The sequence below is a fragment of the Acomys russatus genome, chromosome 6 (assembly GCF_903995435.1).
Source record: "Acomys russatus chromosome 6, mAcoRus1.1, whole genome shotgun sequence".
Classification (NCBI taxonomy): Eukaryota; Metazoa; Chordata; class Mammalia; order Rodentia; family Muridae; genus Acomys; species Acomys russatus.
The window spans coordinates 31,283,620-31,311,073 of record NC_067142.1 but is presented as its reverse complement, the minus strand read 5'-3'; the positions used below and the strand labels follow the sequence as shown (position 1 = coordinate 31,311,073).

The following is a 27,454-nucleotide window of genomic DNA, read 5'->3' as shown; positions in this document are numbered from 1 at the left end:
AGATCGAGGCCAGCCTGGTTTACAGTGTGAGTTCCAGGACAGCCAAGGCTACACTGAGAAACCCCGTCGCAGGGAGTCCCATATGCACGTACCTGGGTGATGGCCCATGGCTCCATCTGCTGGCCGCAAATTGGAACTGAAATTGCCAAAGCTAAGAGTCACCAGGCTTCCTTCCCGCTCAGAAAAGACAAATACACACCAAGTAAACATATAAGCTTTTAATTTCATCACCATAAACATTATGCTCTGATTTATCATGTACAGTATAAAATATTTACTCTGCTAAATAAATAAAACATAACATTATTGCAATCAGCACTGAAATGCCCTAGACAAGAGCTCCTCGGCTCTGTCAGGGAGTACTCCTGAGTTTGTGTGAGATTTCCCCAGGCTGTGACAGATACGTCCCAGAGGCTGAGATGGGCCTAAGGAACCACACTTGTGCTTAGGGGCTCAAAAAGACCCCTATAGAGGTCACGTGGCCAGTGGATAGCGCTGGAAGGGCAATCTCTTCATGGGTCCAGTCCCATAGGGGGTAGTGGGGAGTCAGGAAGCCAAGCTGGGTCCGGAGAAGATTGGGATTTGGTATACTGTGGAGACCTTGGGCCCCGTTCCATGTTCCCTCAATGTCCTGCCTTTAGCAGGGACATCTCATGGCTCTCAATTAGAATGAATACATTGCTCAAGGTACTGGGCTGGGAAGTTTTGGGGACCGTTCTCTATCACCCTAGAAGAGGAATCTGGCACTATGTACCACACTGACCAGCTATTTTAGGGGAACCAGTTCTTGGGTGATCAGACCCTACTCAACTCTTAGACACAACGTTAAAAATGCTGGGAATGAATTTTCTTCTCATTTGTTAAATAAATAAATTAAATATTTAAAGGCCCATGTCTCCATGATGGCAACACAAGAGCCAACAAGCCGAGCCATTTCCTGAAACAGGTAGGGGTGGGGGTGGGGGGACTCAGCAGAAAGGCAGCGCTGTGGACTGCTGGGGTTTCATCTCGCCTGCTAGGGCTCCCCTCCTTCCAACTTCTGTCTTTGTTGAAGCCTGTGGAGGAGAGGTTCCAGGAGAAACTCCCGTGCAAGAGCAACAGTGGCAGAGACTCTGGACAAAGGACTTGGAGGGGAGTTAGTTCAGGTCCCCAAATCCTTCCTCTGGTGACTCAGCCAGGAAGTGGAATAAAGCCTTGGTATACTAAAACCTGTACAGACCTGCATTTGCATCCCTGCAGAACTTCAGACAGCAGCCCCAAGGTGGCAGCAGAGAGCTACACCGCTTAGGCAGCAGCAGACCCGGGGTGGAAAGCCAGCTCTGCAGCCCCCTTAGGGCTGAGACCCTGTAAGGCAGACCCTCCATTTCAATGCCTTACAGCACTCTACACAGAGTATTTGGCCAAGTCATTCTTGTCAAACACTACCTGTGTGGCAAAGTAAATGGCGACCAGACCCAAGCCTGCAGCGGATACCATATAGGCAGTGACAGAGTGGCTCAACTGGACAATGGAACCCATGAACAGGGATGGAGCCACCTGGGACAGCAGGAAGGCACTGTCCAGGATGGCTAGGTCCAAGCAAATGCCCCGTCCAGTAACAACCTTAGCCTCAGGAGGCTCACCAACTACCACTCGCATGGAGACGTCGCAAGCAGAGGCCCCACAGAGAGCAGCTGGAGGCACCAGAATGTTGCTGCCCCCGCCGCTGCCAGGGCCCACGTGTCCATTGGGGAAGGGCACTCCTGGCTTAGGACCCGGCAAGAAGCTGGTCGTCTGGCTGTCCTCGCCGCTACCACCTCCAGCGTCCCCTCGGTATTTGGGCAGGAACACCTGAATGTGGGGGCAAAAAAGAAACAAAGATAGGTGTGCACCCAGGTGCAGGGATTCCCGGATATGAGAACAGGTCCTCACTGTCTCTAATCCAGGGGCTATAAGAAATCAGGCAACTGGCTTTCAGGCGGGGTGGGGGTGGGGGCGCAATCCAAAAACTGGGGAGATGCTACTTGATGTGGATCTAAGCAAACCCCTTAAACCTAGATGGGGGAAGGGGAGCAAATAGAAGCCTGAGTCTACCCTAGCTTTTCTTAGAATAAATAGGTAAAAAATCACCAAACTCAGATCACAGGTAGAGAAAAGTGTAGAACCCTCTAGAAAAGATATGAAGAACGGGGGCAGACGGAAGCGAGACACAGAAGAACAGAGGAACCAAACCCAAAGGTGGCACTTGTGAAGTCCCAAGCCCCATAGAGGCTACCTCAAGGCTGGCTAGATGTACTGCCCAAGGTGAGGTCACTGCCCTGGCCTTTGGCCAGGGAGAGCCAAGAAATTGGGCCTGCAGAAGGGAGAGGCAGCAGGAAGGCCTTTTTGGTGACACCCACCCTACCCTCACCCTACCCCACCCCCACCCCTGCCAGAAAGCCCAGCTGCCTGACCCTGAGGCTTTTTAGTTTCTTCCTGTCTAGAGAGCACGTTTGCCTGACCCGCCTCCCTCCCCTCGACCCCGCCCCCGCCAGCCCCAAAGGCCTGGGGCCTCCTACTGAAGGACAAGACAAGGTCTTACCCCACACTGGTCCTTGTGCCAGGCAGTGTCTAGCACAGGAGGCTAATGGGGCTGGCTGCACCAGAGAGCTGGAAGCTCTCAGGCAGCGCCAGAGAAACCCACAATTCATTAGGCCATCCCATAGCTTAGTAAGTGAAGTGGCCCAGGACAGTCGGACAGTGTGCAGGACCAAGCCTGTGCCCGGATGCTGATGGAGACAGGCCTCTATAGATCCTTTTCCTACCTGCCGCCCAAGGAGAGACCGGTAAGTAAGGCTGGATACTGGAAAAGGCCACAGGGACAGACATGCCCCTCGGCACAGAGAGGAGAGCTAGTCCTGGCCTAACCACAGGGGCTCAAGCCTCATCTTTGGACAGCAGCTTTGAAAGCCACAGCACAGAGTTCCAATGAGAGCCAATGGAAGGGACCAGGTTCCCGTTACCAGCACACCACACCACACGCCTGCAAATTATTACCGAGCAATCCAGACTACTAGCCTAGTGTAGGCTGAGAAGGAGCCGGACCCCAGTTTATTGCTGAAGTAAACAAAGTCAGTCTGTCCAGTTCAGATATGCATTGAGGGGACTGAGGAAGAGGAACGAAAGCAGGAAGAGGCAGGGGTGAGCTGGGGACAGAGAGACACAGTGAGGATTAGAAGCTAAACTAGAAAAGAGGGGCAGGAGGAAGCCTTCTCCATTTTGCAGCGAGCAGGTCACACACTGATCACGTTGCCCTCTCTGAAAGAACAGCTAAGGCCAGGCTATTCCCGCTGCCAATCGCTGCAGCCACATGCCAGGGACCCACACTCCACCTCTGGCTACAATAACACAGCCCAGAACAGAGGACTTCCGCTGTGTGCTTATTCTCCGAGATTCCTAATGAGGGGCTCTGCACTTCCTGCAATCGTCCACTCAAGTGCTGTCTAGTTCAAAAGCCAGGAAGTCGTTCCTAGAATCTAATCTACACTCCTTCAGCGCCTGTAGCCTCCGGCCCCAGCTGCGCGGCCAGAGGAAGCCAAGCCCCCTCTAACGTCTCCAGCCAGACACCTCACCCTCAGCCCTACTCCCTACCTTGTACCTGGCCAATGGGAGTACCTGCTTCTCGCGATGGTAGAGGGAGGCAAGCGTGTAAGGCAGGATCTGCAAGGCCGAGAAGGTGAACCCAGTGAGGGCAGCTGAGGCTGTCACTACGATGATGCTGTGGGACAGGCAGGTGGCGGCGGCGGCTACAGGAAAGGCTATCACGCTGGCCAGATAGACTGACCGTGTGCCGAACTTCTGCACCAGCCTGTCCATGACCAGGGAGAAGAGGAGGGCGATGGCGCACTGCAGGAAGAGCCCCAGGCTGCCCATTCGGATGCCTGGGGGTAAGGAAGAAGTAAGTAAGGATCCTGTACAATCTAGGGGAGCCGGAGACTAGTGGCCACGGGCACCTGTTCCCCGGGGCCCTCCCACCTGTCCACAACAACGGGGATCCAGATCACGATCAGTGAGCGGGGCCAGGGCTGGGTTGACTTAGGGCAGAAGATGATGCGCTAAGGGCAGAGATACAAGGTGTGCCAGGGAGGAAGGGGCGAGGATCACAGGACGGCCCCACACTGGCTCTAAGACAGCTCTGTGGAATGCCCGAGCTAGAAGGCACAGCGAGTTACTTGGAAAGTAAGCGGGGAGCGAAGGGCCCGATGGAACTGGAGCCACATAGACCTAGAAGCCCTACTGAGACCACAAGGGTGTCAGCTGTGTCCATGAGCTGCATATAGATGGGTCCTTTTTTCATTTACTGACAGGGAGCTGGAGCTCCAGGGTGCAGCCACCAGCAAAGGCCCAGGCTGTGAACATCTCCCAACCCTGGCCTGACCTCTGCCACCACAGCAGCTTCCACCGGTGCTAAAGACTTACCTTCATCATAGTGTCTCCGGGCCTCAGTGCCTGGCTCGGCTCTGGGTATACCTTGGTAGAGCCCCTCTCCCACAAAGTCCGTGTAGAACAGTGTGAAGGTCATGAGTGCCATCCAGCTGCACAGCTCAGCCACGAAGAGCCGGCGTAGGGTGCGAGGCATGCGGCAGCACAGCTGCTGCAGCCGGGGAAACAGGGTACCCAGATTCTGGAAAGCCAGGCCAAGATGGCACGGGCAGCAGCGGCGTGACACGGAGGGCACCGACAACCCTTCTGCCGGCTCAGGTGGGCCCAGTACTGCTTCCTCGGCCACAAACAGTGTGGCTGCCATGCAGGTGAGAAAGATGAGTGTGAGAAGACCAAAGAGGCATTCTTCCTGAGTGCCCAGGTATGGGGCCAGGGCGCTGGTGTCCCAGTCAATGGCAGGCAAGAGGTAGCCCAGGCAGCCCCCAAGGCTGATCATGAAGGCATAGACAGAGAAGGCTTGGCGGCAGTGGTCCGGGTCCCGGAAGAGGTCGGAGAGTAAGGCCTCTAGTGGCGTGAAGCACACCTGGCCACAAAAGTCTAGCAGCCCCACTCCCAAGATCAGCAGGGCCAACTCCAGGGGCCTGGTGTCTGGGCACAACAGCCCTGCCAGCCAGCCAGCCCTCGGGATGAGAAAGAGGCTTAGCAGGACACCCAGGGACAGAGCCCAGATGAAGGGCCTCCGGCGGCCATAGCGCCCACGCCACTGGTCACTGGCTGAGCCTAGGAGTGGAACAGACACCAGGCCCAGCACTGGACCAATGCCTGCAAGGACAAACAGGACAAATCAGTGGCCAGGACAAAGGGACAAGAGGGAGAAAGGAGCTAACTAACTCTATGAAGACGAGGACACTCTTTGAAAAGGCGAAGTCCCAATTGTACTACGGTCCGCAGACATAGCAGCTGGGTTACATAACACAAACCCAGGCTTTCCAAAGCCTCCCTTTCCTTGTGTGTAAAATGGATTGACCCCAAGGACTGTGAGGTGTAAGAGAGGGCAGGTAATGCCTCCCAACCAGGCACTGCCCCCTTTATGAGCCACTCCCCAGGCAAGAGAACTGCTGCCTACATCCCAGATGCACACACTAACTAGAGCAGGGGGAAAGGACGGGGGAGCGACTCACCCAACACCATGGTCATAAACTTCTCTTCTACCCCTCCTTCCAGCAGAAGGGGCGGCACGTAGGTAATGCCAGCAGCCAGGCACACCTCCAGGCCAAAGGTCAGCAGGTTGACAAGCAGGAGCTGGGCCTTCCGATGCCGTAGCAGGCGGCTGGACCACAGCCGCTGGATCATGATGGACAGGGCAGGTAGGACTCCAGGGGCCACTCACATACTCCACAGCTGCTTAGGTTCGGCCCTGCCGTGGCTTCTCCGTCTTGCAACCACCACCGTCCTAGGGTTCAGCCAGGCTCCCATTTCGGCCAGCCCTTCGGTGCCAACGCAGCAGCTCATCCCACGCTAAACACGTCACCGTCTAGCGCCTTGATGGGGACACATCTCATCAGTCAGATCCTAGAAGGGCAGGACAGTCACAGTCACCTGAAATGGTGAGTTCTGGACACCAGGTATCCAGGATCTGCTTCGCGTCCATTCTCTGAATCCTGCTTATTTGCAGGCCAGTTAGGCAGCACTACACTCAGGTGCCCCCAACCCAGATGCTCTGTCAGGAGGCTCACGCTAGTATCAGTCTAGCATCGATATAATTAATAAGAGAAATGACCTTTGACCTTCAGCACGCCCCAAGGCTAAGCACACATCGTTCACTCTTTTGAAGCATCTCTCCAATTGCCCTTTTTGGGGAAACTCAGGACCAGCTCTCAAGGAGACCCTAGATGCCCTCAGCCAGGCCCAACTCATCTGGTTTTTTTTTTTTTTCCAACTTCCCAAGATGAGCCACTCATTTCTTGTTAGACATGACCATTCTGGGGCTGAGAGGTGGCTCAGTGGGTTAAGTGTTTCCTGTGCAAACATGAGGCTCTGAGTTCAGATTCCCCGCAGCTTTTTAGCTGGGCATGGTAATGCCTATCTGGTTTCCTGGGTGCTGGGAGGTAGAAGCAGGATTCCAGGGACATCCAGCTGAGTCCGCGAGCCCCAGGTTCAGAGGAACATCCGGTCTCAGAAAGTAAGGTGGAGAGCGACAGAAGACGACATTTGATTATCAATCTGGCCTTTGTGCACAGATGCACTGAACTTACACGTATACTACACACTCTCTCTCACACTCTCTCTCACACTCACTCTCACACTCACTCTCACACTCTCTCTCACATACACTCTCTTTGTCACACACACTCTCACATACACACACTCTCTCTCTCTCATTCTCTCTCTCTCTCCCTCCCCCTCTCTCTCTCTCACACACACACACATTTTCTCTCTCTCTCTCTCTCTCTCTCTCTCTCTCTCTCTCTCTCTCTCAGGGCAGAATTGGCTCAGTCGGCAAAGTCCCTGATACTGGGATTCCCAGCAGCACGTAAAAGCCACTGTGGCTGTACCTGTCTACAGTCCCGTGCTGGAGTGGAGGCTCTCACGTGGCTGTAAATCACTGACCAGCCAGTGAGCCAATTGGTGAGCTCCACGCTCAGTGACAGAACCTGTCTCAAAAAAATAGATAGAGCGTCCAAGAGGACATCCACTAGTTGACCTCTGGTCTCCACTTACACAAACAAGTACATAGAGCACACACATAAATATGTGCCCGCAGCCTTTTCAAAAGTAAAACAATGAAGTGGCACTTCCTACTTTCTACCTCCTGGCCCTGAGCCATGTCACGCGGTGACCCCCACGCTCCAGGACAGAGGCAAGAAGAAGAAAGGGAACAGTTCCTTAAGTGGGATTTCAACCTGTCACGGAGACACGGTGTTCCTCTTGGTGAAACGAAGCCTGAGAATTCTCCCTCCCCCCTTGAGTCTCCCCTCAAGCTCACAGTTCCCAGGACACAGGGCGACGGTCCTACACAGTACTTCCCAACTGTCCCAACCAGCTGGGAGCATCCCTAAACCCCAGCCTCATGGGACACGATCCTACATCTCAGCAGTACGTATCCATTGGTAGCATCTGAGATGGTGATGCCAATGAGCCCTGAGCTAGTGGGCCACCAGCACTTCCTAGTTGACCTCTGGCTTCCACTCAAACAAAAACTACATTCAGCTCAGCCCTGCCACAGTTAGTGGATCCATTCAGTTCAGCCCCGCCACGATTACTGGATCCATTTGGGTAAGTAACCTCCAGGTCTTGCTGCCTGACAATGGCGCCACTGCTGCCCACTACGCAAACTGTGAAAGTAGGGTACGCTGGGGGGCAGCTCTACAGTTCCAGCATTTGTAACACTGCAGCGAGAGGACCATCAATTCGGGGCTAGCCTGAACTACATAGTGAGCCCCTGTATTAAAGAGGGGGCTGGCTGTAACTTAGTGCTTAACATATGTAAAGCCTTAGGTTCAATTCTGCGGGCAACACACACACACACACACACACACACACACACACACACACACACACGCACACACACACACACACACACGGGAAAGTTTCAAATCAGCATCAAAGGGTACTAAGAGACTGGGGGTCTGAGGGCAGGCCCTGGTAAGAAAAGCTAAAAGCCTGCCAACCTGCATTTATCCCAAAAAAGAAGCAGGAGACAAAACTTGCCGCTGCCACACCTCGCCCCTCAGGAACACCCTCCGACTCCTCACCAATCAGCTCCATAAATGAGGAGCGGCTACCTGTGAGGGGGAGAGCTGAGGAGGCTGCAGCTCCCTCTAGTCATCCCCTCTGCTAGCTTCACCAGTTCCTGATAAAGGGCACTTTTATCTTCTCCACTAACACCAGCCCCTGTAGGGCCCTGCGTATCACAGAGCAGGTAGTAGGTGCTCAGCTGAGCCTCAGGAAGACCAGGCCTGTCTGTTCCTACTGGCCTGTGAGGCTCAGCTGCTGAAAGATAAGGACAGAAATACCCAGACCTGAGATACATCCGGGCACCTGAGAGCTCCCTCCGCAAAGTCCCTACACTTTGTTACGGGGTAGGGCTTATGAAAAGGTGACGTAAGAAGGAAGATAAAATACTGAGCCACACAGTCCTGAGGCACTGGACAGCCATCAGTTTTAGCTTGGTTACCTGCTTCCACTTGGCCCCTTCCCCCTTTCCCCAGTGAACCAGAGGGAATGCTTCTAAGCCTAGAAGGGCAGGTTCTGGGACAAAAGACTTCCAGCCATTCTACTTGGCACCCTCAGTCTGGCAGGGACTGGGGCTATCACCTGCACGGATGGGGCTTAAGGGACCTGGTCCTCCTTGAGCAAACAGAGACTTTGCCAGACCCAACCTCACCCATAAACCTGCCCTCGTTCTCCAAGCCCAGCTTTCTCCACTAGTCAGGCCACTCCGCCCGCCTTCCCTCCCCTGAGGCGGCTCTCCTCCCTCAGTCCTCCAGGCACTTCTGTGAGTGGGAGTAGGGAGCTCCTAGGCCACAGGAAAACAGGAACAGAACCATTTCCCCATCCTCCTGCAGCCCAGGCAGCTTCTGAGCTAGGGTGTTTCTCTCCACCCTATAAAGATTTTCTACCTGGTGTCTGGGGTCTGGACCCGAGGCACACACACAATTCATGGAAGTGAGTGGGGTGGAAGGTAGGCAGGTCCCAGGCCCCTGTACTTTGCTTTGGTTGCCGGGCCTGCCCTCCTTCTTTTCATACCTACTCTCCCCTGGAGGTCCAGGCATTCTTGAGAGGCAAGCCTTTCTGAGCCCAGAATTACCCAAGGAATCTCAACCCTCGAAGAGCACTCTCCCCAAAGCCTTATTTTCTTATCCTCAATGCCCCACCTTCCTCAAGTGCCTCCCCAATCCTGGCTTCCCAACCCTATTGCTGACCCCCATGCTTTGACTCCAGCTGACAGAATTACCCACAAAGCCCTTTGCCCTGGCCACTGAGACAGAAGCCCAGTGCCGTTCTGGCGGCAGTTCCAGAGTATGCTCTCTTCAAAGCCGGAAAGGGATAGATCACGGTTGCCCCTTCTAGCCTGGACTCCCTCATCTTCCTGGAATTAAGGAACACAGGCAGGGAAACAGGGACTAACTCTTCCCCCGGGTCCCTTCCAGTCTCAGAGACTTTCGGACCCTCTTTCCCCATTACTTCTGGAGCACTTGGTCTGGCAAACAGAAGATCAACCAGCAGGGCCAGCCTCAGACTGTTCACCTGGAAAGGAGGTAGCAGAGGGGGACAGCAGAGGCAGGCAGACTAGGTCATGGGAGGAAGGGCAGGTATGAGCACACTTGCTGGTGCAGAAGGCCTTCTCAAGCGTCTGGGGGTCCTCAAAGCCCCACAGCTAGAAAGCCAGAAGAGACCCTTTGTGGAGCTCTCCACTACACCACCCTGTCTCAACTCTCTGGGGAATCAGCCCTAAAGCCTAAAAGGCAGGGTGGGGGGTATCAGGGAGCCTGGACTCTAGACAGCTCTGTGAACCTCAAGATGTTGTTTGCACCAGGCCTCAAGGCAAGCAACTCTTTGACACCCACCCCATGGAGACTAGGGACCTGGGACCTGTGCATGCAAAGGGATGATCCAGTGCAACAATGGTGGATCCTTAAGGGAGGGGAAAACTTAAAGTTTACCTCCTAAACATACCTAAGATATGCCTAGCCAGAGCCCCAGGGAGGCACCCAGCTAGATCCTACTGGCCAGGAGTACCTCCACTTTACCCCCAGCAGGCAGCCCAGGGAAGTGAAACTGAGTCACAGGAACAAACTTGGCCTGAACTTTGTCCAAAACTCAAAAGACAGAGAGGAGCCAGCACAGGAAACTGACCCAAATGAGCCTAGTCCTTCACCGCTCTGTAAAGCAAGGGAGGATCAGAGGCCACATAAAGGGGCCTTTGAGGGCTTTCAAAGGGGCTCCTGCCACCCCACAAGGCTGAGGTGGAGCCAGGGGGAGCAGATACCCTCTGCTGACAGAGGCCACAGCCAGCAGAGTCTGGGGACAGGCCCCGCCCCGCCACTGTCAGACAGCAATTCTATGGCCTCTTTATGCATGCCGGAGTCCCCACACCCCACCCAGGCACATCAAACGGCCTCAGCCCCCACCCTGACCTCCGCAGGCTCGGCGACCCTGTGTCCTCCCTTCACACTCACAAAGAAGGCTGCTTTCTCACTGGCTGGGTTGTTGCACTGGAAGCCCAGAACACACTCGTCTACCCTTCACCACAACCCAACGTCCTTCCTCAGAGAGAGAAACCTGTTGGGAGTGGGAGGTGTCTCGCATTCACGGCACAGCCTTCAAAAAGAAAGGGGTTGATCACCCCAGGTCAACTTTCCTAGCTCACCCCAGGCTAGAGAGAAAGGGAACAGGGACCCTGTTCCTCCAAAGTGGACTGGATTCGATGCTCCATTCCAAGCTGAGCAGCAGTAAGGATGACCCTCTGGGGTATGAGCGCTTCGCAGCACCCCTACTGCCCATAGCCTTGCCCTGGTCACAGGAGACCAATGCCTGTCAGCCTTCCGTAATAAAACCTGGCACACTGCGTCCCTAAAGTGCAGCTGGATCCTCATGGTAGCATCATAAGGAAACTTAGGGGACACTTGGGGGGGGGTAGGAACAGTCCTCATGAGGCATTGAGTTTGTTCTTTTAGAATCCTTTCTTACAGACCTTGCTCAAGTGTTGTAGCTGGGGCGTTTGGGGGGGGGGCTGGGGGAGGTGTGCAGCATGACACCATTGAGCTTTGAAACCTTCCAACCGGCTACTCCGTCTTTGGTTTTCAGGGGCCAATTATTTCCAAACAGAGAGGGTCTCTATTTAAACCCTGTCCCACCCGAGAAAAACTCAACAGTGACTGCACAAACAGCACTACCTCACAGGCATCTCAGGACCCCCCTACCCCGCAACACACACACCCTACCCCACCCCCGCGATACAACCCCTCCACTTCGAGGGAATCCTGACAAAGAGCAGGGCTGGGCAGAGGGAAAGGGGGACCCAGCCCCACCCCGGGGCAGCTTCCCTAGCTCCCGCCTCCCTGGTGCTTGGGAGGCTAGGGATTTAGAGTTCACCCTGCTGAGTTGCCTTTTCTTCCTTCAGACTGGAAGCCTTCTGCTTAGCAGCTTGTCAGAGAGAGTGAGGGGCTGCAGGCCGGGACACAAAGGGGGATTAGGGAGAAACCTCTGGGCCTGCAGAGTAATCCATCAAACTCTCCCCCGCTGCCAGCTCTGGCCCCTTCCCACTCAGTTCCCCCTCCAGCTGCTACTGGCCCCCCACCTCCTCCTGCTCCAGAGCCCTGTCACAACCCGGCAGCAAAGAGAATCCCAGGCCCTGGGGGGGGGGCAGCGGGGGCACACCAGAGACACTGGGAAAAGGGCAACGGCTCCCTACCCCCACTCACTCGCAATGTGTGAAAACCCAACAGGTGGCAGTGGCTTGGAGGAAAGTTGCTTTTGTTGCGGTGTCTAAGAGCCCTGTGCAGCTTCGGGAAGGAAACAAATGCTAGAGATTGGGGGAAGGGGAGGGAAGGGGACAGCGGGCAGTCCCTGGAGCCAGCAGTTAATCTCCCCTCCTCTCCCCTCCTCTTTCCAATCTAGTGACAAGAGACTCCAGGGCTGGCCTGAACCTCACCTTGGCCAGCAGTCAGTTCTACCTAAGCTGAGGCTGAAGTACCCTCCGTCTCTCGGTCTACCCCAGTGACAGTCAACATAACCCGTGCATTTTGTTTCCAGGCACCTGGGCCTCCTAAAGTAACCATACCTCATTACTGACAACAGCTGCCACCCAAGGTCACGCTGTGGGTGCCCTCCATACCAGGACAGGCAGCGGTCTTCTACCAGGAACTCTCTCCCACCCCTGAGGCGCCTAAATCCTGTCGGGTTCCACAGTGATCTAGTTTTGGGGGCTCAGCTGGATGGACCTGGGTCTGATGCTGGCCTTAGTCTGTTTGTAACTTGACCTACTGGCCCTTAGTTTCCACATCTACAGCTCATAACTGCAGTAGCTTGGCTGACTACTACATGCATACCAGCCCCCCTTCCAATCAGGTAACTCTGCCAGCCACTGGGTGATAGGGGCACAATTAGCAGGCCTGTTTCACAGAGGGAACTTAATACCACCGACTTTAAGCTACAGGTATGCCTCAGTGGTAGAGTGCTTGCCTAGCATGCAGAATGTTCTGGAATTTTATCCTTAGCGCCATAAAAATAAATAAATAAATAAATAAATAAATAAATAAAAATCTACAAACCATAACTTAGAAGCCATGTAGAATGTGAGAAAAAGGATATGAATGGCATTGGGGAGCCTGGGAGTGGCTTTCTCCTGTCCGAATATAGTGGTTGAGGAGATCAATCCTGCCTTTCTCCTCAGCTTCATACACAAGGCCTCTTACCAGATCCCAGCAGCCCCCAGTGGCAGGAGGAATGCCAAGAATGTAAACGCCTTCCCAGGTGCTGGCCCCAACAGGTGAGCCGGGGTCAGCGGCACAGATCTGCTACAGAGGGAAAGCTGTCCCACTGTTAGCAGATAGTTGTTTCTGCCTAAAGGGACAATGATGCCAATAGCTGGCCCTACCAACTGTCCAGAGGGCATTTAGCACATGCCAGAAGCTTGGTAGACCTTTTTTCTTGTGGGGTGGGGGTCCCAGACAGGATTTCTCTGGGTAGGCCTGGCTGTCTTGGAACTCACTCAGTAGACCAGGCTGGCCTCGAACTCACAGAGACCCGCCTGCCTATACCTTCCTGAGTGCTGGGAATTAAAGGAGCGCACCACCACAAACCAGCTCTTAATTAAGGCCTACCATACAGAGTTGGTATTTCATAGTCTTATTTCACAAGAAGGAGAATTTAATTAACACTTCCAAGGTTGAAAAACCAAAACCAGGAAGTTTGCAACCATTCAAAAATTCTGAAAAACACTTTGAACTGGGAGCCAGAAAGATGCAGTCCTGTTTTTAGCTGCATTGCTAGCTATGTAATGCTACCAGGGAAGCCATCTCACCACCCTAAGATTCAGTTTCCATACCTGTAAAATGAGAGCTAACCCAGTTAATGTCTAAGGTGTACAGTTAGGTGATCTAGTACCTGTCCTGAGCCTCAGGTAGGGTGAACTCATGGACAAGTGCCCACTGACAGGGCCACACGGCAGTAGGGAGGGGCCTGTCACAGCTAGTCTTCACCAATGGGTCAGGGAGGTCCAGTGGGGACAAGTTCCTCTAGCTGCACTTACCCCATCAGACCTGCCCACACTCTGCTCAGACACCAGTGCTGTCCCAAGGTCAAAAGTCACCCAAAATGCAGCTGAGTAAGCAGAGGACAGAAATGCCCTCTTCTCTTCTCTCTCGTGGAACTGGACTCTGTTCCTGGCAGAAATTAGTAACTAAATTCTTTCTCTTCTTGGTCCACAACAAAAGCAGGGTGCCAAAAAAAATAAAAAATAAAAAAATAATTTTTAAAAAAATCCCGAAATCCTCCCCCAGAGGAAGAAGGGAGCCACGGGGAGTAATGGCGGGGGGGGGGGGGGGGGGCACAGTCTCTAGGCCACTGGGAAATTCCCTCCCACTCTTCCAGAGCCTCTGCAAAGTGAAACTTCAACAGCCTTTCTCTTGCTGAACTTGACACCTGCCAGTCAGCAGGCCAGCCTGGGCAGCTCTTCCCATGGTGCACACAGCCAATCCAAGCCCTCTCCCTTAGCCCCGCCTCTCTCTGGAGGTGAGATACACAGGAAAGGGGGGTTGGGGTGGACCTGAGCATTTAGATCAAATCCACAACTGAGCCGAGCATTCCAAGAAGGTACAGACCTGGCTCTGGATGGCTGGCCTGCCTCCAGGCATGCAAAGCTGATGGTCTCTTGGGCTTTATCTACCCAGATCTGCTCAGGTCTGCGACCAGCCTATCTGTAACGAGAGGGCTCTGAGTCAGCCAGTTCTGTGGAAGTGTGGTCTCAAAGATGAGGAACATACCTGTAAAGCCTAGCATTAGGGAGCCTGAGGCAGGAGGACTAATGGTGGGTGGCCAGCCTGGGCTACACGGCAAGACTCTGTTTTAAAAGAGATAACAACAACAAAAATAGGCAGGTAGGCTGGGACATTTTTAGTCACGGGGGAGGCAGATGGATCTCCAAGAGTTTGAGGCCAGTTTAGTCTTCAAAGTGAGTTCTAGGCCAGCTAGGGCTACACAGTGAGACCCTATCTCTATACAGTGAGACCCTGTCTCAAAAACAAAGCAAACTGAGGACCTGGTTCAATGGAGAGTTCCATAAAGCTTACCAAAGGCCCTTGGTTTGACTCCAAGCCTGGAAATAACAAAAACAAACAAACAAACAAACAAACAACAACAGAAAAAACCAGTCACTCAGCTGGGCAGTGGTGGCGCACGCCTTTAATCACAGCACTCTGGAGGCAGAGGCAGGTGGATCGCTCTGAGTTTGAGGCCAGCCTGGTCTACAAAGCAAATCTAGGACAGCCAAGGCTACACAGAGAAACCCTGTCTTGGGAAAAAAAAAAAAAAAAAACAAAAAAAAAAACACCCAAAAAAACAAAAAACAAAAAAACAGTCACTTAACCTTTGAAAAAGGTTAAGAAGAGACCCTAAAAGACTATTAAGAAGCTAATTTATGCACCTTTGAAGGAAGTATACCTCTGCATGCCGTCTAAATCCCTAAAGAAATGTCAAAGAGCCCTAAACCTTGCCTATCAGTACTCACTGAAGCACAGTTGTTTCCCATCTACCCACAACAGTGAAAGTGCTGTGGGGGACAGAAATAACTGCTTACAGATGGCTCTGGTTAGCAGGAGAGAGCAGTAAGGTGCAGTAAGGTGGTACAAATGCTCAGGTGCAGGCCAGCAAGTAGGGGGCGTGGTGGTGGGGTAGTGGAGGCTTCCTGGAGGAAGTGGTCATGAGGCTGAGTCATGAAAGGTAAGCAGGTGCTACAGGAAAAGGGCACACAGCCCCGAGAGCATGGGATTTCCAAACACACCCATCCCTCCTACTGGCCCCTCTCCAGTGAGGTGTACAAGGAAAGAACATGAGAACCAAAGCCACACAACAGCATTCTCATGACAGATCTGGCTTTCAGATCTGTGTGCCCAAGATGGTCATACTTCCCTGGGCCCAAGACAGCGGAATTCACTATCACTTGAATGGTTTTGGCTCCCAGTTACTTCCTCTTCCTAAATAGCCTCTGCCCTTTAACTGAACCCTCTCCAGCTCAAAGTCCCACACCTAATCCTCCTGGGCTCCCTGGACCCCAAGGTGTTATATTCCCTCTCTCTCTCTCTCTCTCTCTCTCTCTCTCTCTCTCTCTCCTCCCGCCTCTGCTACACTAAGGCACAAGGCTAGAGTCTACATCTGGTCCTCAGTGCTTCTTTCCCATGGCACCCTCCCTGTGTAGTCCAGACAGACAGAAGCAGAGCACAAGCTCAGGCCCTGAGGTCTAGAAGGCAGGCCAGGCCAGCAATCTTTTGATTGGACCAGGGAGCCCAGGAGTCAGCCAGGGACACTCTGAGGTATCTGCGTGCACAGATCTCCAGCAACAGGAGCTGGAAATCTATAATGGCTGCATCCCTACAGTGCTCCTGGGTTGGATACTATTTGCTAGCTCAAAGTATACCTGTGAGTAGAGACTTGGGGGGGGGGGGTGCTGGACAGCACCCTGGGGAGGGGAGTCACTGTTAGGGCTGTCTGGCCCTGAAGGGATCCCATCTGACTGGGCATGTAGCCTGGCCTGGGTTTGAAAGCCAGTGGAAGCTGAGGTAGGAGATGTTTCCTGCCCTCTTCATGCTGGCTCGTCCCAGCACCCCAGAGCAAGTGATCTCCAGAGTTAAGGGAACGAGAACAGACATCTTTTGAGGTATCTATCTGGTTCGTGCTGGCTCTGCAGACAATCACGTCGCATCTAATTCCCACCACAGCCTTGCAGGGTGAATAGAACCTCCACTTTCCAGACAGGCGAAATAAAGGCAACAATGGCAGCGGCACAGGCAGGGGACACCTCCAACCTTAGAATTAAAATTAGAATTAAAAAGGCTCCCCCACTCCAGCCACTCAGGGAAGGAGGAAGAAAACATAGGCCAATAGCAGAAAAAACGGGATTGAACAGGTAATTCTGGCCCAAGCCAGGGTACTTACTGATAGTGCTCTGTCTCTAGCCCCTGTCCCCCAGGCAGCAACACGCCACACACTAGACAAAGCTCAGTGCTCCAGCTCTGAGTCAAGTGGCATCAGCATCAGAGACGCTGGGCCTGGTACCAACTGGTCCAGCCTCCACACACACACTGTCCAGCAAACAGGGCCACTGCCTTTTGCTGGGAGGGCTGGGGCATCCTAACTCCGCGACAGAATGCATGCCTAGAAAGCTAGGCTAAGCTTTCCTTGTGGGTGCCAAAGAGTGGCATGAAAGGCAACCCCCCCTCCGCCCCCACCCCCAAAAGCTAGAGAGAGAAGACAGAGAGGAGTCCTCAGGGCACCCTCCCGACATAGTCTTCCTAAAATAACACATAACCTTTCTACACAGAAGGCCCTTTAACCTTCCAGGGCACAGATTCCCCGCCTCAGCCTCGCAGTACCCTCTCCCAGCCAGCGAGTATACTCTTGGGAGGGAAGCAAGCAGTGGTTTCTCTACTTACAGTGAAACGCATCAGGAAGTACAGAGAGGGGAAGAGATCAAGATGCTGCCACCCAGTCTTGGTTTGTTCTTTGCACTGGTCCCAAAATTCAACTGCAAACGTGTTACTCGTGGCTTACGTATGGTTACATATTGGTGGTGTTGCCCGGCAAGGAGACCGACCGGTTTCTAAGTTAATCCACAATGACTGGCCTCACTGCCACCAGCCACCAAACAGCAGCAGCTGACCTTTATGGAGCTCTCTCGGTAAGCAGTTGCTCCACTCAGAGGGTTACCTGCAGCAGTCTCCCTAATCCTGAAATCCTGGAAGGCAGGTCCTAGGATGCTTGCTTGGTTTACAGAGAAAACAGAATCCGAAGGCTGGTGACTTAACTTTGCAGGAAATGGGATTCCGTCCACTTGCTGGAGCCAAGTCTCTTAGCTACTCAAACTCCCCAAAGCCCAGGAGACCTTGTACCCATAGAAGTAAGCCTAGAACTGTCTCTTTGAAGTAAAAATAAGAAGCCGGGCACAGTGGCACATGCCTGTAATTCCAGCACTCAGGGAGGCAGAGGCAATCAGATCAGATCCGATCACTGCGAGTTCGAGGCCAGCCTGGTCTACCAAGCAAGTCCAGGACACAGAGAAACCGTGTCTCAAAAAACCAAAAATAAATTATAAGTATAAATTATAAAATAAAAATAAATAAAAAGAGCAGGCAGGGCCCAAGCTGGGCATGATGGTATATACCTGTAATCCCAGCACTAGGGAGGTCAAGACAGGAGAGTTCTGCGTTCAAGAGCAGCCTGAGTTACATAGACACTGCCTCAAAAAACAGACAGCAAGGACCCCAGAGTCTTGGACCAGCTGCTGCAGACGCAGGTGATAAGTATAATAGCTAAAGCTAACATTTACTGAGCATTTACTGCATTCCAGACACATAACAAAATGGGTGTTTTTTGTTTTTTTTTTTGAGGGGATTTGGTTTTGGTTTTGGTTTGGTTTGGTTTGGTTTGGTTTTGGAGTCTCATGTAACTCAGGCTGGTCTGGAACTCATTATGTAGCTAACACTGGCCTTGAAGTCCTAATTCCTCTTTGCTTCCGCCTCCTGAGTAAGTGGAGATTACAGGTGTAGGCTACCACCACGCTGGCCGAAAGACACAACTAAGTTCTACAGGTGTTCTTTAATGAAGTTACATTTTTAGACTGTGCATCTTTGTGAGTTTGTATCTGGTGTAACTAACTTAAACAACAAAGCTGTGCAAAGGGTGTGATCGCTATCACTATCGTCCCCATTTTGCAGCCATGTTGAAAAGTTAAGGCATGGGCTGGAGAGATGGCTCAGCGGGTTAAGAGCACCACCTGCTCTTCCAGAGGTCCTGAGTTCAATTCCCAGCAACCACATGGTAGCTCACAACCATCTATAATGTAATCTAACACCCTCTTCTGCAGATAAAGCACTCATATGCAATAAATAAAATAAAGAAATCTTAAAAAAAAAAAAAAGAAAGAAAAGAAAAGAAAAAAAAAGAAAAGCTAAGGCAGCTTGCAGACTAGTGGAGCAGAGGCAGTAGACTCAGCCAGGCCACAGGAGAGCGGTCTTTCAGGCGGTCTGTACTGTCATCCCTGAAGTGCTACAAGGATTCGGAGAGAGCACTTACTTCCACTGACGTCGGACCAACCCCCACCACCATCTTCCTGCCTTTCTCTTTCCAGGGCTCTGTCTAGGCTCAGTCAGGACCAGTACACGTCTTCTCCCAGCCTAGCAGCCTGCAGGGCGTAATGAACCACCCAGGGACCTTGTCCGGTTCTTCCTCCTGTTCCTTCAGGGTTACTCAGTGAACCAGGACGGGGCAGGGGGATTTTTACCCTCTACTCCCAAAATGAATAGGGAAGCTCCGCTTGGCAAAGACCCCAATTGGGGCCACTGCGTCCACAGCTGTATTTTCATCTTTAGACTCATCCATTGAGTCAAGCTCCGTTTTCTGGGCACTTAAAAAAAAGTCCAGTCTTGTTTCCAGGACTGCCCTGGAGCTGGGGCGGGCGGGAGATAAGGGAGGAATGAGGTGATGAAATGGATCCAAACCATGTCCCACTTACTCCCTAGCACATGGTGTTCCGTGAGGTTCCTCCACTTCCTGTCCAGCATATAGCTCCTGAGCGCCCCTCTTCCAGGCTGCCTATGGCAACCTGTTCTCCACGCCTTAGGCACGTGTGCCCATACCGAAGCTGCACTCTCTGGGAAAGGGGCTGTGCTTCACGCATGGGAAACAGAGGCTAGAAACCTCACCTTCACTCTTGAGTAGAGTCATTCTGAGCCATCCCATGTCTACGCCATGCCCCTCTGCAAGGCCATAGCTGAGCTATTCCAAGTTCAGCTTAGCTGGGATAGGGTCTATCACAGCTGAGCATCAGTTCTCTCAAGGTACCCACCGGGCCGAACTCTTTCTACCTCCAACTCAGACCCCTGGGCAAAGAGGAAGCACCAGTACCCCGTGGCTTTGGACGAGTCAAGTGCGTGTCACGAAGGAGGGGGCTGAGCAGGAGGTCAAGGGAAAGAGCAGTCACAGGGTTCCCTGTCAGGGAGCGGAGACTAGGGAAGGGCTGAGCCTGCAGGCTCCTGGGGTTTCTCCACTGGGCGTGCTACCGCCCGCCTAATGCTTTCTCGCGCCTTGGAGTACTCCCCATGCCCACCTGAGCCTCGGGACACAAGAGCCACAGCCAGCTCTGCTTTCCCCTCTGCAGGTGGGTAACGGAGGCAGAGAAGCGAGACACAGGATCACACAGGTACACATATACTCACTACTTCAGCCTTAACTCCACCAAAGCCTTACTCCAATTCTAGGGTCAAAAGAACTGGGTCCCCTTTCTGTCTCCGACCACGGCGCCCGGCTGAAGGCCCCTTCCAAGGCTCCCCAAAGTGTGGACCGTGCGCACCCGCGATGACTCATCTGCCCCTTTCGGGCAAAGCCCAGACAAGGAAAGAAAGAAACGCAACTTTCCAAAGAAAACTCTGCGGCAGGAGGCTGCAGCAGGGCGGTCGGCCCGCCGTCGGCCTGGCCCGGGACTCCACGGCTCCGATCCCGCCCTCCGCGCTCGGCCCGGGACAGCGGGCGACACAGCACAGCGCTCCCGGAGGAAGCGCACTCGGCGCGGACGCGAGCGGGCGCCGGCCCTGGGCACCCGGCCGCCAGGGGCCGCGCCCTCCCCGCGAGCCTCTGCTCGCGCAGGGCCGGGACGCCACGGCGCAGCCCCATCCCGCGAGGCACGGAACGCCACCCGGGAGCACAGCCACCCGCGCGCTCCTTTCCCACCTGGCCCGGCCCCTCTCCTACCTGGCCTGGCGCGCGGCTGTCACCTGGGGCTGGCGCGTGCGAGCTCGGACCCCTGCTTCCCCAACGCGCGCCAGCGGGCGGCTTTTAAATCTCCAGGTTACTCGGTGGGGGGAGAGAGCATGCGCGCTGGGGCTGCCAGGAGGGGGGCGGGGCGAGGCGGGTCGGAGGTGGGGGGTGCTGGGAGGGGATGGAGGGGTGGGGCCGGTCCCCAAGGGAAGAGAGAGGGAGGTGGAGTAGCAGTCTCCTTTCTGGTCGCGGCCGGACGGGCAGCCCCCGCGTGGCTCCTAGACTGCTCTGTCATTATCTAGGGCCGTGCACCGCCCCCTCTGCCGCTCGCCACCAAAACATTTAGGTAAAAACTACCCGGCTCCACGGGGTACCACCCCTCCACTCTCCTGAGTCAGTCTGCGACCATTGCCCTCGCGTGCCGTTCTGGACATCCTGCTGTCCAGGCACAGCTGCAGCCCACCTGCTCTGGACCACGCCATGAAAGGATCTGTCACCTTTTGCGAGTTACTCTGCCTGCTCTCAAAAAGCTAACTCAGTGCCTCTTTCTGCGGCTCAAAGACAAACTCCCAATTCTTACCCCACCCGCCTCTTTTACTTGTGGGTTGTGTGCACGGAAGGAGAGGTGATAAATTGCCACCAAAATGTTCCCAGTCAAAGTTTCCAAAAATGCTTTGACTAGTAGGAAACCAGTTCAGATGGGAGGCAGATCACTGCAGTCCTAGGCTGACCCTAGGTGGACTGAGGGGTCTCTGGCTTTATTGTGTCTTTTTCATCCATGGAATTTCATAAGGTGCAAAGAAATTCATTTAGGCGACTTGTTGACCAAAGGCTAGGCATTTCTGCAGATTTTTTGTGGTACACGAAACTTAACTAAGCACAAACAGAGGCAAGTGTTGCATTGCTGGTATGTGCTGCATGTTGGTCTGAGGATTATTTTTCATTGTCTCAGTATGAATATGAACAGACCTTTTTACCTATGTGAGCATTTACACCATATAAAGTGTGTGTAATGTCTCAATGAGGAAGCTGTGTGCAGGCTTATGTACAAATACTACACCGTGCTATCTTGAGACCTTGAGATGGATCGGGTATCCAGAGAGCCCTGGGACCATCTGCGCTACAAAAGTCCCAGGAGATGCTTTTGATAAGGAGGACCTGGCTGGCCTTAGGTCAGAACTGGCCTCTGTGGTGCTGGATTGCAGTGTTAGCCCAGAGTTAACCAGCTGTGCACCAAGGGGCAGGTCCTTTCCATGTTCTGGGTTCTGGTAGATGAGACAGCTAGCCTGCTGCTCCCCAAAGGCACCCCCAGGTGGGAGGATGAGGACAGAATTAAAAAAAAAAAAAAGGAGATAGCAAAGGGAAAAGGAGAAATAGGATAGTGGAGAAGAGACTGTGTGGAAAGAAGGAAACGGCAAGAGTCGACATCTGAGTCTTTAAATTTAACTTGAAAACCATCTGGGCATAGCCCCCCACCCCTGGGGAGCACAAGAGCCTCCATACCTAACTGGGACCCTGGCTTTCCAACATTTGTGGCCAGCAGAGAGCCCAGGGTGGAGTTCTGGGGACTCTGGGGGAGCCAGTGTCCCCTCTGCCCCAGGAAAAAGGGGCAGGAGTCATGGGGAATGCCAGGTCAGGTGGAAAATTACAGAGCCCGGAAAGAATGGACAGTGGTATTTTCCAGGCTCAGGAAAGAAGAGTGGGAGTCAGAGTGTGGTCCCACCTCAGAGGACTGGGAGTCCTCTCTCTCTCTCTCTCTCTCTCTCTCTCTCTCTCTCTCTCTCTCTCTCTCTCTCTCTCTCTCTTGTCAGGGCTTCAGTCCTCCCGAGGGGCCTGTCTAGCTACCTGTCTTATGCTGGGTGACCCAGGGGGTGGGGGGGTGGGGGGAAGGGCTGCAGTGAGGCAGGAGAGGCCAGACCATTCTCCAGCAGACTGCCACCAGAACTGCTGCCTGAGACCCATCCCCAGCAGAAGTTGGCCCTTCCCAAGCCTCAGGGTTGCCTTTAGCGCTTCAGGCCACCTTGCTCTAAAATCCCTTCCCCCTTCTGCAGCCTCCCGTCATGACACTAGTTAACCAGTGTGCCGAGAACTGCTTCTTTTTTCTTTTTCTTTCTTTCTTTCTTTCTTTCTTTCTTTTTTTTTTTTTTTTGGTTTTTGGTTTTTTTGTTTTGTTTGTTTGTTTTTTTGTTTTTGTTGTTGTTGTTGTTTTGTTTTGTTTTTGTTTTTCTAGACAGGGTTTCTCTGTGTAGCCTTGGCTGTTCTGGACTCACTTTGTAGACCACTGTGGCCTCGAACTCACAGTGATCCACCTGCCTCTGCCTCCCGAGTGCCATGAGCCACCATGCCCGGGCTCGGGAACTGTTTCTAAAGTGCCTAGGACTACTCAGGTCACGAATATGACTTACAGACTCTAAGGCCGCTCCTCAGCTTAATTCCTTTTCCCCAGCTCCCCAGTCACAGGTTCCTGTTGCAGAAACAAGGCGGAAGCAGGAGCCTCTTCTCATCCAGCTCTGATTGTAACTTCAGAGCTCAGAGGAATTCATTACACCTGTGTTCCTCCCCGCTGCGGCCTTCTGCGCAAATAACTTCTCGGGAGTCTCAGTTCTCCACTAAGTCAGCTATAGGAAAACCATCATGACCCTTTCCTTCCTCTCTTCCCCCTCCCCCATTGCTCACATGTGCACACACATACTAGAACCTTACTCCCTAGCCACTTCCCATTTATAGGAAATGGGGGATGATGTGAGGAGGAAGGCCATCCTTGGGGAACTGCTAATAGTCTGGCTGGATATTGGAGAAACCAAAGATGCTGGCAAAATGCATTAGCAGCTTCTGCCCCACCCCCTCCCCATCTTCTCCCCATTATCCTTGGGCTCAGAGCAAGCAACCTTCTTTCAAGAGAGATAAGATACCCAGCCGAGAGTGGTGGGTTTTGCTGAGAAGGCTGAGAAGCCAGGAAGGACTTACAGTCCCTTTGGTGTCTTCTCCCCTGAACGGTAAAGACTATGGCCAGTTCACCATCTTTGCTTCTCCTACCTGCCTCAGGGCGAGAGCGTGCTATCTCTTGAATCAGAAGGACTTGCAACAGGGTCAAATTCATGCTGGCAAATTGGAAGAAAGAATGGGTGTCCTGGGTTCCTGTGAGTTTTCTTACAACAAAATAGCTGGAGATACCTGTTTTCAGGAGCACATAAGAGGAGTCCCCTCATTATTCTGCATAGTAGCAAAAGGCTGGAAACAAAGGATAGGACAACAAGTCCTTGGCTCAGCAAATTCTGGCAAGTCCACACAATGAAATGCTCTGCTGCCATTAAAAATGATGGCAGGCAGGTAGTGGGTGTCTGTCGTCACAGCATTCCAGAGGCAAAAGCAAGAGGATAGTGGCTTTGAGGCAGCCTGGGCTACAATAGGAAGATCTTATCTCAAAACACTAAGGGGGGCGGGGAGACACAGCTCTGTGATGGAACATGTGCTTAGCGTGGTCCTGGGTTCATCTCCGCAGAGGGGAAAAAAACCTGGATAATTATAATTGTGATCGGGAGAATGTTTGTGATGTGTTATGAAGTATGAAGAGCTGGTTACAAAATAGCATACACAGTGAGACATAGATTAGTAAAAAATTATTCATCAACTCATATATTAGGATTGAATTTTATTTTGGGGGGGTTGGGTTTTTTGTTTGTTTGTTTTTTTGTTGTTGTTTTTTGTTTTGTTTTGTTGAGACAGGGTTTCTCTGTGCAATAGCATTGGCTGTCCTGGACTTGCATTGTAGACCAGGTTGGCCTCGAACTCACAGCAATCCACTTGCCTCTGCCTCCTGGAGGGCTGGGATTAAAGGCATGTGCCACCACACCTGCCTAGGATTGAATCTTGAAATGAAAAGAATGTCAGTGGAAAGAGTAGAATCAGAATAAAATCTTGTTCTAGTAGCTAACATCCCACTAGTATTAATTTCTCAGGTTTGATCATTGTGCTATGGGACAGTGGTCATTAAGGAAAACTAGTCCAACAGTGGACAGGCATATCCTAGTTATCTAGAATTAGTCCAATGTTTTTTAAAAAATGGTGTTAAGATTATATTTGCATAAGAAATGATTTTTTGAAAAGATATAGCCAAGAGGTGAATACTGGGTTTTGTTTCTTTGTCCAGTAGATTATTTTTGTTTGCTTGCTTGCTTGTTTGTTTTTTGTTTTGTTTTGTTTGTTTGTTTGTTTATTTTTTACTTGACAGGGACAACAGGGACTTTTCAGTATCTCTAAGTTGTTTTGTTTTGCTTTTAAATGGCTGGACCTGGTGGTGCACACCTTTCATCCTAGCACTTGGGATGAAAAGGCAGATAGATCTCTGTGAGTTCAAGGCCTGGATGGTTCACATAGTGTGTTCCAGGACAGCTAGGGCTACATAAAGAGATCCTGTCTCAAAAAATAAAAAATAAGGGGCTGGAGAGATGGCTCAGTGGTTAAGAGCACCGCCTGCTCTTCCAGAGGTCCTGAGTTCAATTCCCAGCAACCACATGGTGGCTCACAACCATCTGTAATGTAATCTGATACCCTCTTCTGCAGATAAAGCACTCATATGCAACAAATAAAATAAATAAATCTTTAAAAAATAAAATAAAAATATTTGTGAATGTGTGTGTGCCCACATGTGCATGCATGCCTGCATGTGTGTGTGTGTGTGTGTGTGTGTGTGTGTGTGTGTGTGTGTGTGTGTGTGTGTAGTTTTCTTATTCCATCATAGGGTTCTGGGGATCAAACTCAGAGTATTGAGCATTGCAGCGAATACCTTTACCCTTTAGCCATCTTACTGCAGCAATAAATGTCATTTTTAAATAGCAAAAATAAAATTAAATGAAGGAAGAAAGAAAGAGAGAGAATTGAGTGGTTAGCATTGTGGCTGCCTCTGCCACCTGTGTACAAAGGGCTAGAGGTGGGCAGACCAGAAGCAGGACATCCAGGGCTGAGAAACAGTTCCTGACAAGGGCTCCGTGGTGCGAGCAAAGAATCCAGGAGCAGCACTTTGGAAAGGGTGAACAGGGAGCAACCAGGAAGGTTGCATGGCCACAGCTGGGCCAGGCCTCCCAGCACTGAGCACGCCAGGCTTCAGGATGTTATGAGAATGAAAAAGTAGGAAATCGAAAGGACTAACAGATCCAGATGGCTCATCTTCCCTCTTCCAACCCAGCGCCGGGATGCTCATGGCCTCTGGGTCTTGGGGTCACTGTGCTCCACCCTGACTGCTGTCACAGGCCAGAGCCTTACAGTTGTTGACAAGTGAGGCCTTTACCACATTGCTTGGGACACAACAACAGGCCTGATCTTCAAGGCACTCTCTGGAAAAATACTTTCTTCAGAGAATGTTCTGGAACCCTCTTATAAGGGACCTGTCTTCTGTATTCAGACTTCTGGTTGAAGCTCTTTCCCCCTCCCTCCCTCCCTCCCTCCCTTTATCCCTCCTTCCCTCCCCAGGCCCAGGGAATTTTTGAGAACCAGGTGCCTCCCCAGGTGCAGCTTCAAGAAGCCAGGCCAAGGTGGAATGAGGAGAACAAACCGTACTGGAGCTCAGACACTGAGCCCATCCCTCCTGCAGGAAGCTCTTGGCTTCTGTGTGGACACAGTCAATGTCTAGCGAGAGCTTCAGAGGGCAAACTGAGATCAGAGTTGTGGAGGACCAACCAGAGCTAACTTTTGAAGAGGTCTAGAGGGAGGAAGAGCAAATCCACCTAGAGGCAAGGCCCAAATGCTTTCAAGTAGGCATTGGATAAGATGGGGACACTGGGGTGTCGAGGCATCAGGGCATGGTGAGGGTGGACAAACTACTGTTTCTCTCTCTCTCTCTCTGCCCCATCTCCCTGCTTCATATGTCCCACCTGTACAGCCCAAGCTGCCTCTTCTTATGGAAGCCTAAGTAGTAGGCTACACTGGGATTGGTTAGATCCTGGTCAAGGTATCTAAGTCAGGCCTATGAGATCAAGGCATAAAGAGTAAAGCTATCGGGCCAGGCGTGGTGGCACACGCCTTTAATCCCAGCACTCGGGAGGCAGAGGCAGGTGGATCAATGTGAGTTCGAGGCCAGCCTGGTCTACAAAGTGAGTGTCCAGGACAGCCAAGGGTACACAGAGAAACCCTGTCTCAAAAACCACCCACCCACCCCCAAAAGAGTAAAGCTGTCTTCTTCCTCATCGAGAAAAGTGAACCTCCCTGTAAGTCCCCCGCGTCGGTCACTCACCCAGCTGTGTGACAGCAGCAGCAGGCCTCAATGCCAGGGAGGTCCTGTGTCTTCATGAGTACTTGAACACTGAGACTCAACTAGAGCCCCAACTGCCTCCAAGGCTAACTACCCGGGTCATGAGAATGCAGAAGAGCCAGAGCGCACAGAGCTCTGACAATTCCACTCCCCAGGGAGTCTGTCACCAGGAGGGCGGCAGTGCTACAGAGTGCTACAGTGAAGCAAGTGTGGGCTGTGGTATCACACAGAGTGCTGCCACTCAGTAAGTAGACTTCAGAGCCATCATTTCTCATGCCCCCTAACATTTGTTGAATAACTAGTGACTGCTGGGTGTGGTGGCACACACGGCTATAATCCCAGCACTCGGGAGGCAAGGCAGAGGCAGGCGGATCTCTGTGAGTTTGAGGCCAGCCTGGTCTACAGTGCAGGTGAGAAACCCTGTCTCGAAAACAACCAACCCTTCCCCCACAAAAAAAGTGACCTAGGGTTACTTGTTGGGTCAGGTTAGGTCAATCTACCTGCAAAGGTCAGCTAAAGGATACTTTTCAGAGGGGTAAGTTTTTCCAAAACAGGGTTTCTCTGTGTAGCATTGGCAGTCCTGGACTTGATTTGTAGACTAGGCTGGCCTTAAACTCACAGAGATCCACTTGTCTCTGCCTCAAGGATGCTTGTAACAAGGGGAGCATCCTTGGGCTCAAAGTGGGGATACCCATTCTGTCTTTGGTATAGACTCCTAAATTTGGTGCCATGCGGAGATAGAGAATGGCTTAGGATGGTTTCTGAGATAACAGTCAGCCCGAGGAGGCTGAAAGTAGTCTCCAGAGTCAACTCAGCCATATTTCCACATCCACA

General features: G+C 52.4%; 1 protein-coding gene across 6 annotated transcripts; it reads right to left on the bottom strand.

The window, feature by feature from the left end:
- Positions 1 to 205: 205 nt before the first annotated feature.
- Positions 206 to 20,491, bottom strand: Slc45a3 (solute carrier family 45 member 3). 6 transcript variants are annotated; one of them, XM_051147360.1, is made up of 7 exons: positions 20,368 to 20,426; positions 14,229 to 14,324; positions 13,658 to 13,790; positions 5,583 to 5,973; positions 4,438 to 5,223; positions 3,634 to 3,899; positions 206 to 1,830 (listed from the first exon to the last, which is right to left on the bottom strand). In XM_051147360.1, exons 4-7 carry the CDS (start codon positions 5,752 to 5,754, stop codon positions 1,384 to 1,386), a joined length of 1,671 nt encoding a protein of 556 aa, XP_051003317.1. In that variant the 5' UTR covers positions 5,755 to 5,973; positions 13,658 to 13,790; positions 14,229 to 14,324; positions 20,368 to 20,426; the 3' UTR covers positions 206 to 1,383. The 6 variants fall into 6 exon arrangements, with proteins under 6 accessions (XP_051003317.1, XP_051003315.1, XP_051003316.1 ...); XM_051147358.1 differs by lacking the exon at positions 13,658 to 13,790 and having other exon boundaries at positions 20,368 to 20,430; XM_051147359.1 differs by lacking the exons at positions 13,658 to 13,790; positions 14,229 to 14,324 and having other exon boundaries at positions 20,368 to 20,491.
- Positions 20,492 to 27,454: the final 6,963 nt, after the last annotated feature.

Coding starts and splice junctions, on each gene's coding strand:
- Slc45a3 (XM_051147359.1), bottom strand. CDS start 5,754: ATGATCCAGCGGCTGTGGTCCAGCCGCCTGCTACGGCATCGGAAGGCC. Junction 5,224..5,582: donor GTTTATGACCATGGTGTTGG/GTGAGTCGCTCC, acceptor TTGTCCTTGCAG/GCATTGGTCCAGTGCTGGGC. Junction 3,900..4,437: donor CCGGAGACACTATGATGAAG/GTAAGTCTTTAG, acceptor CCTTACCCCCAG/GCATCCGAATGGGCAGCCTG.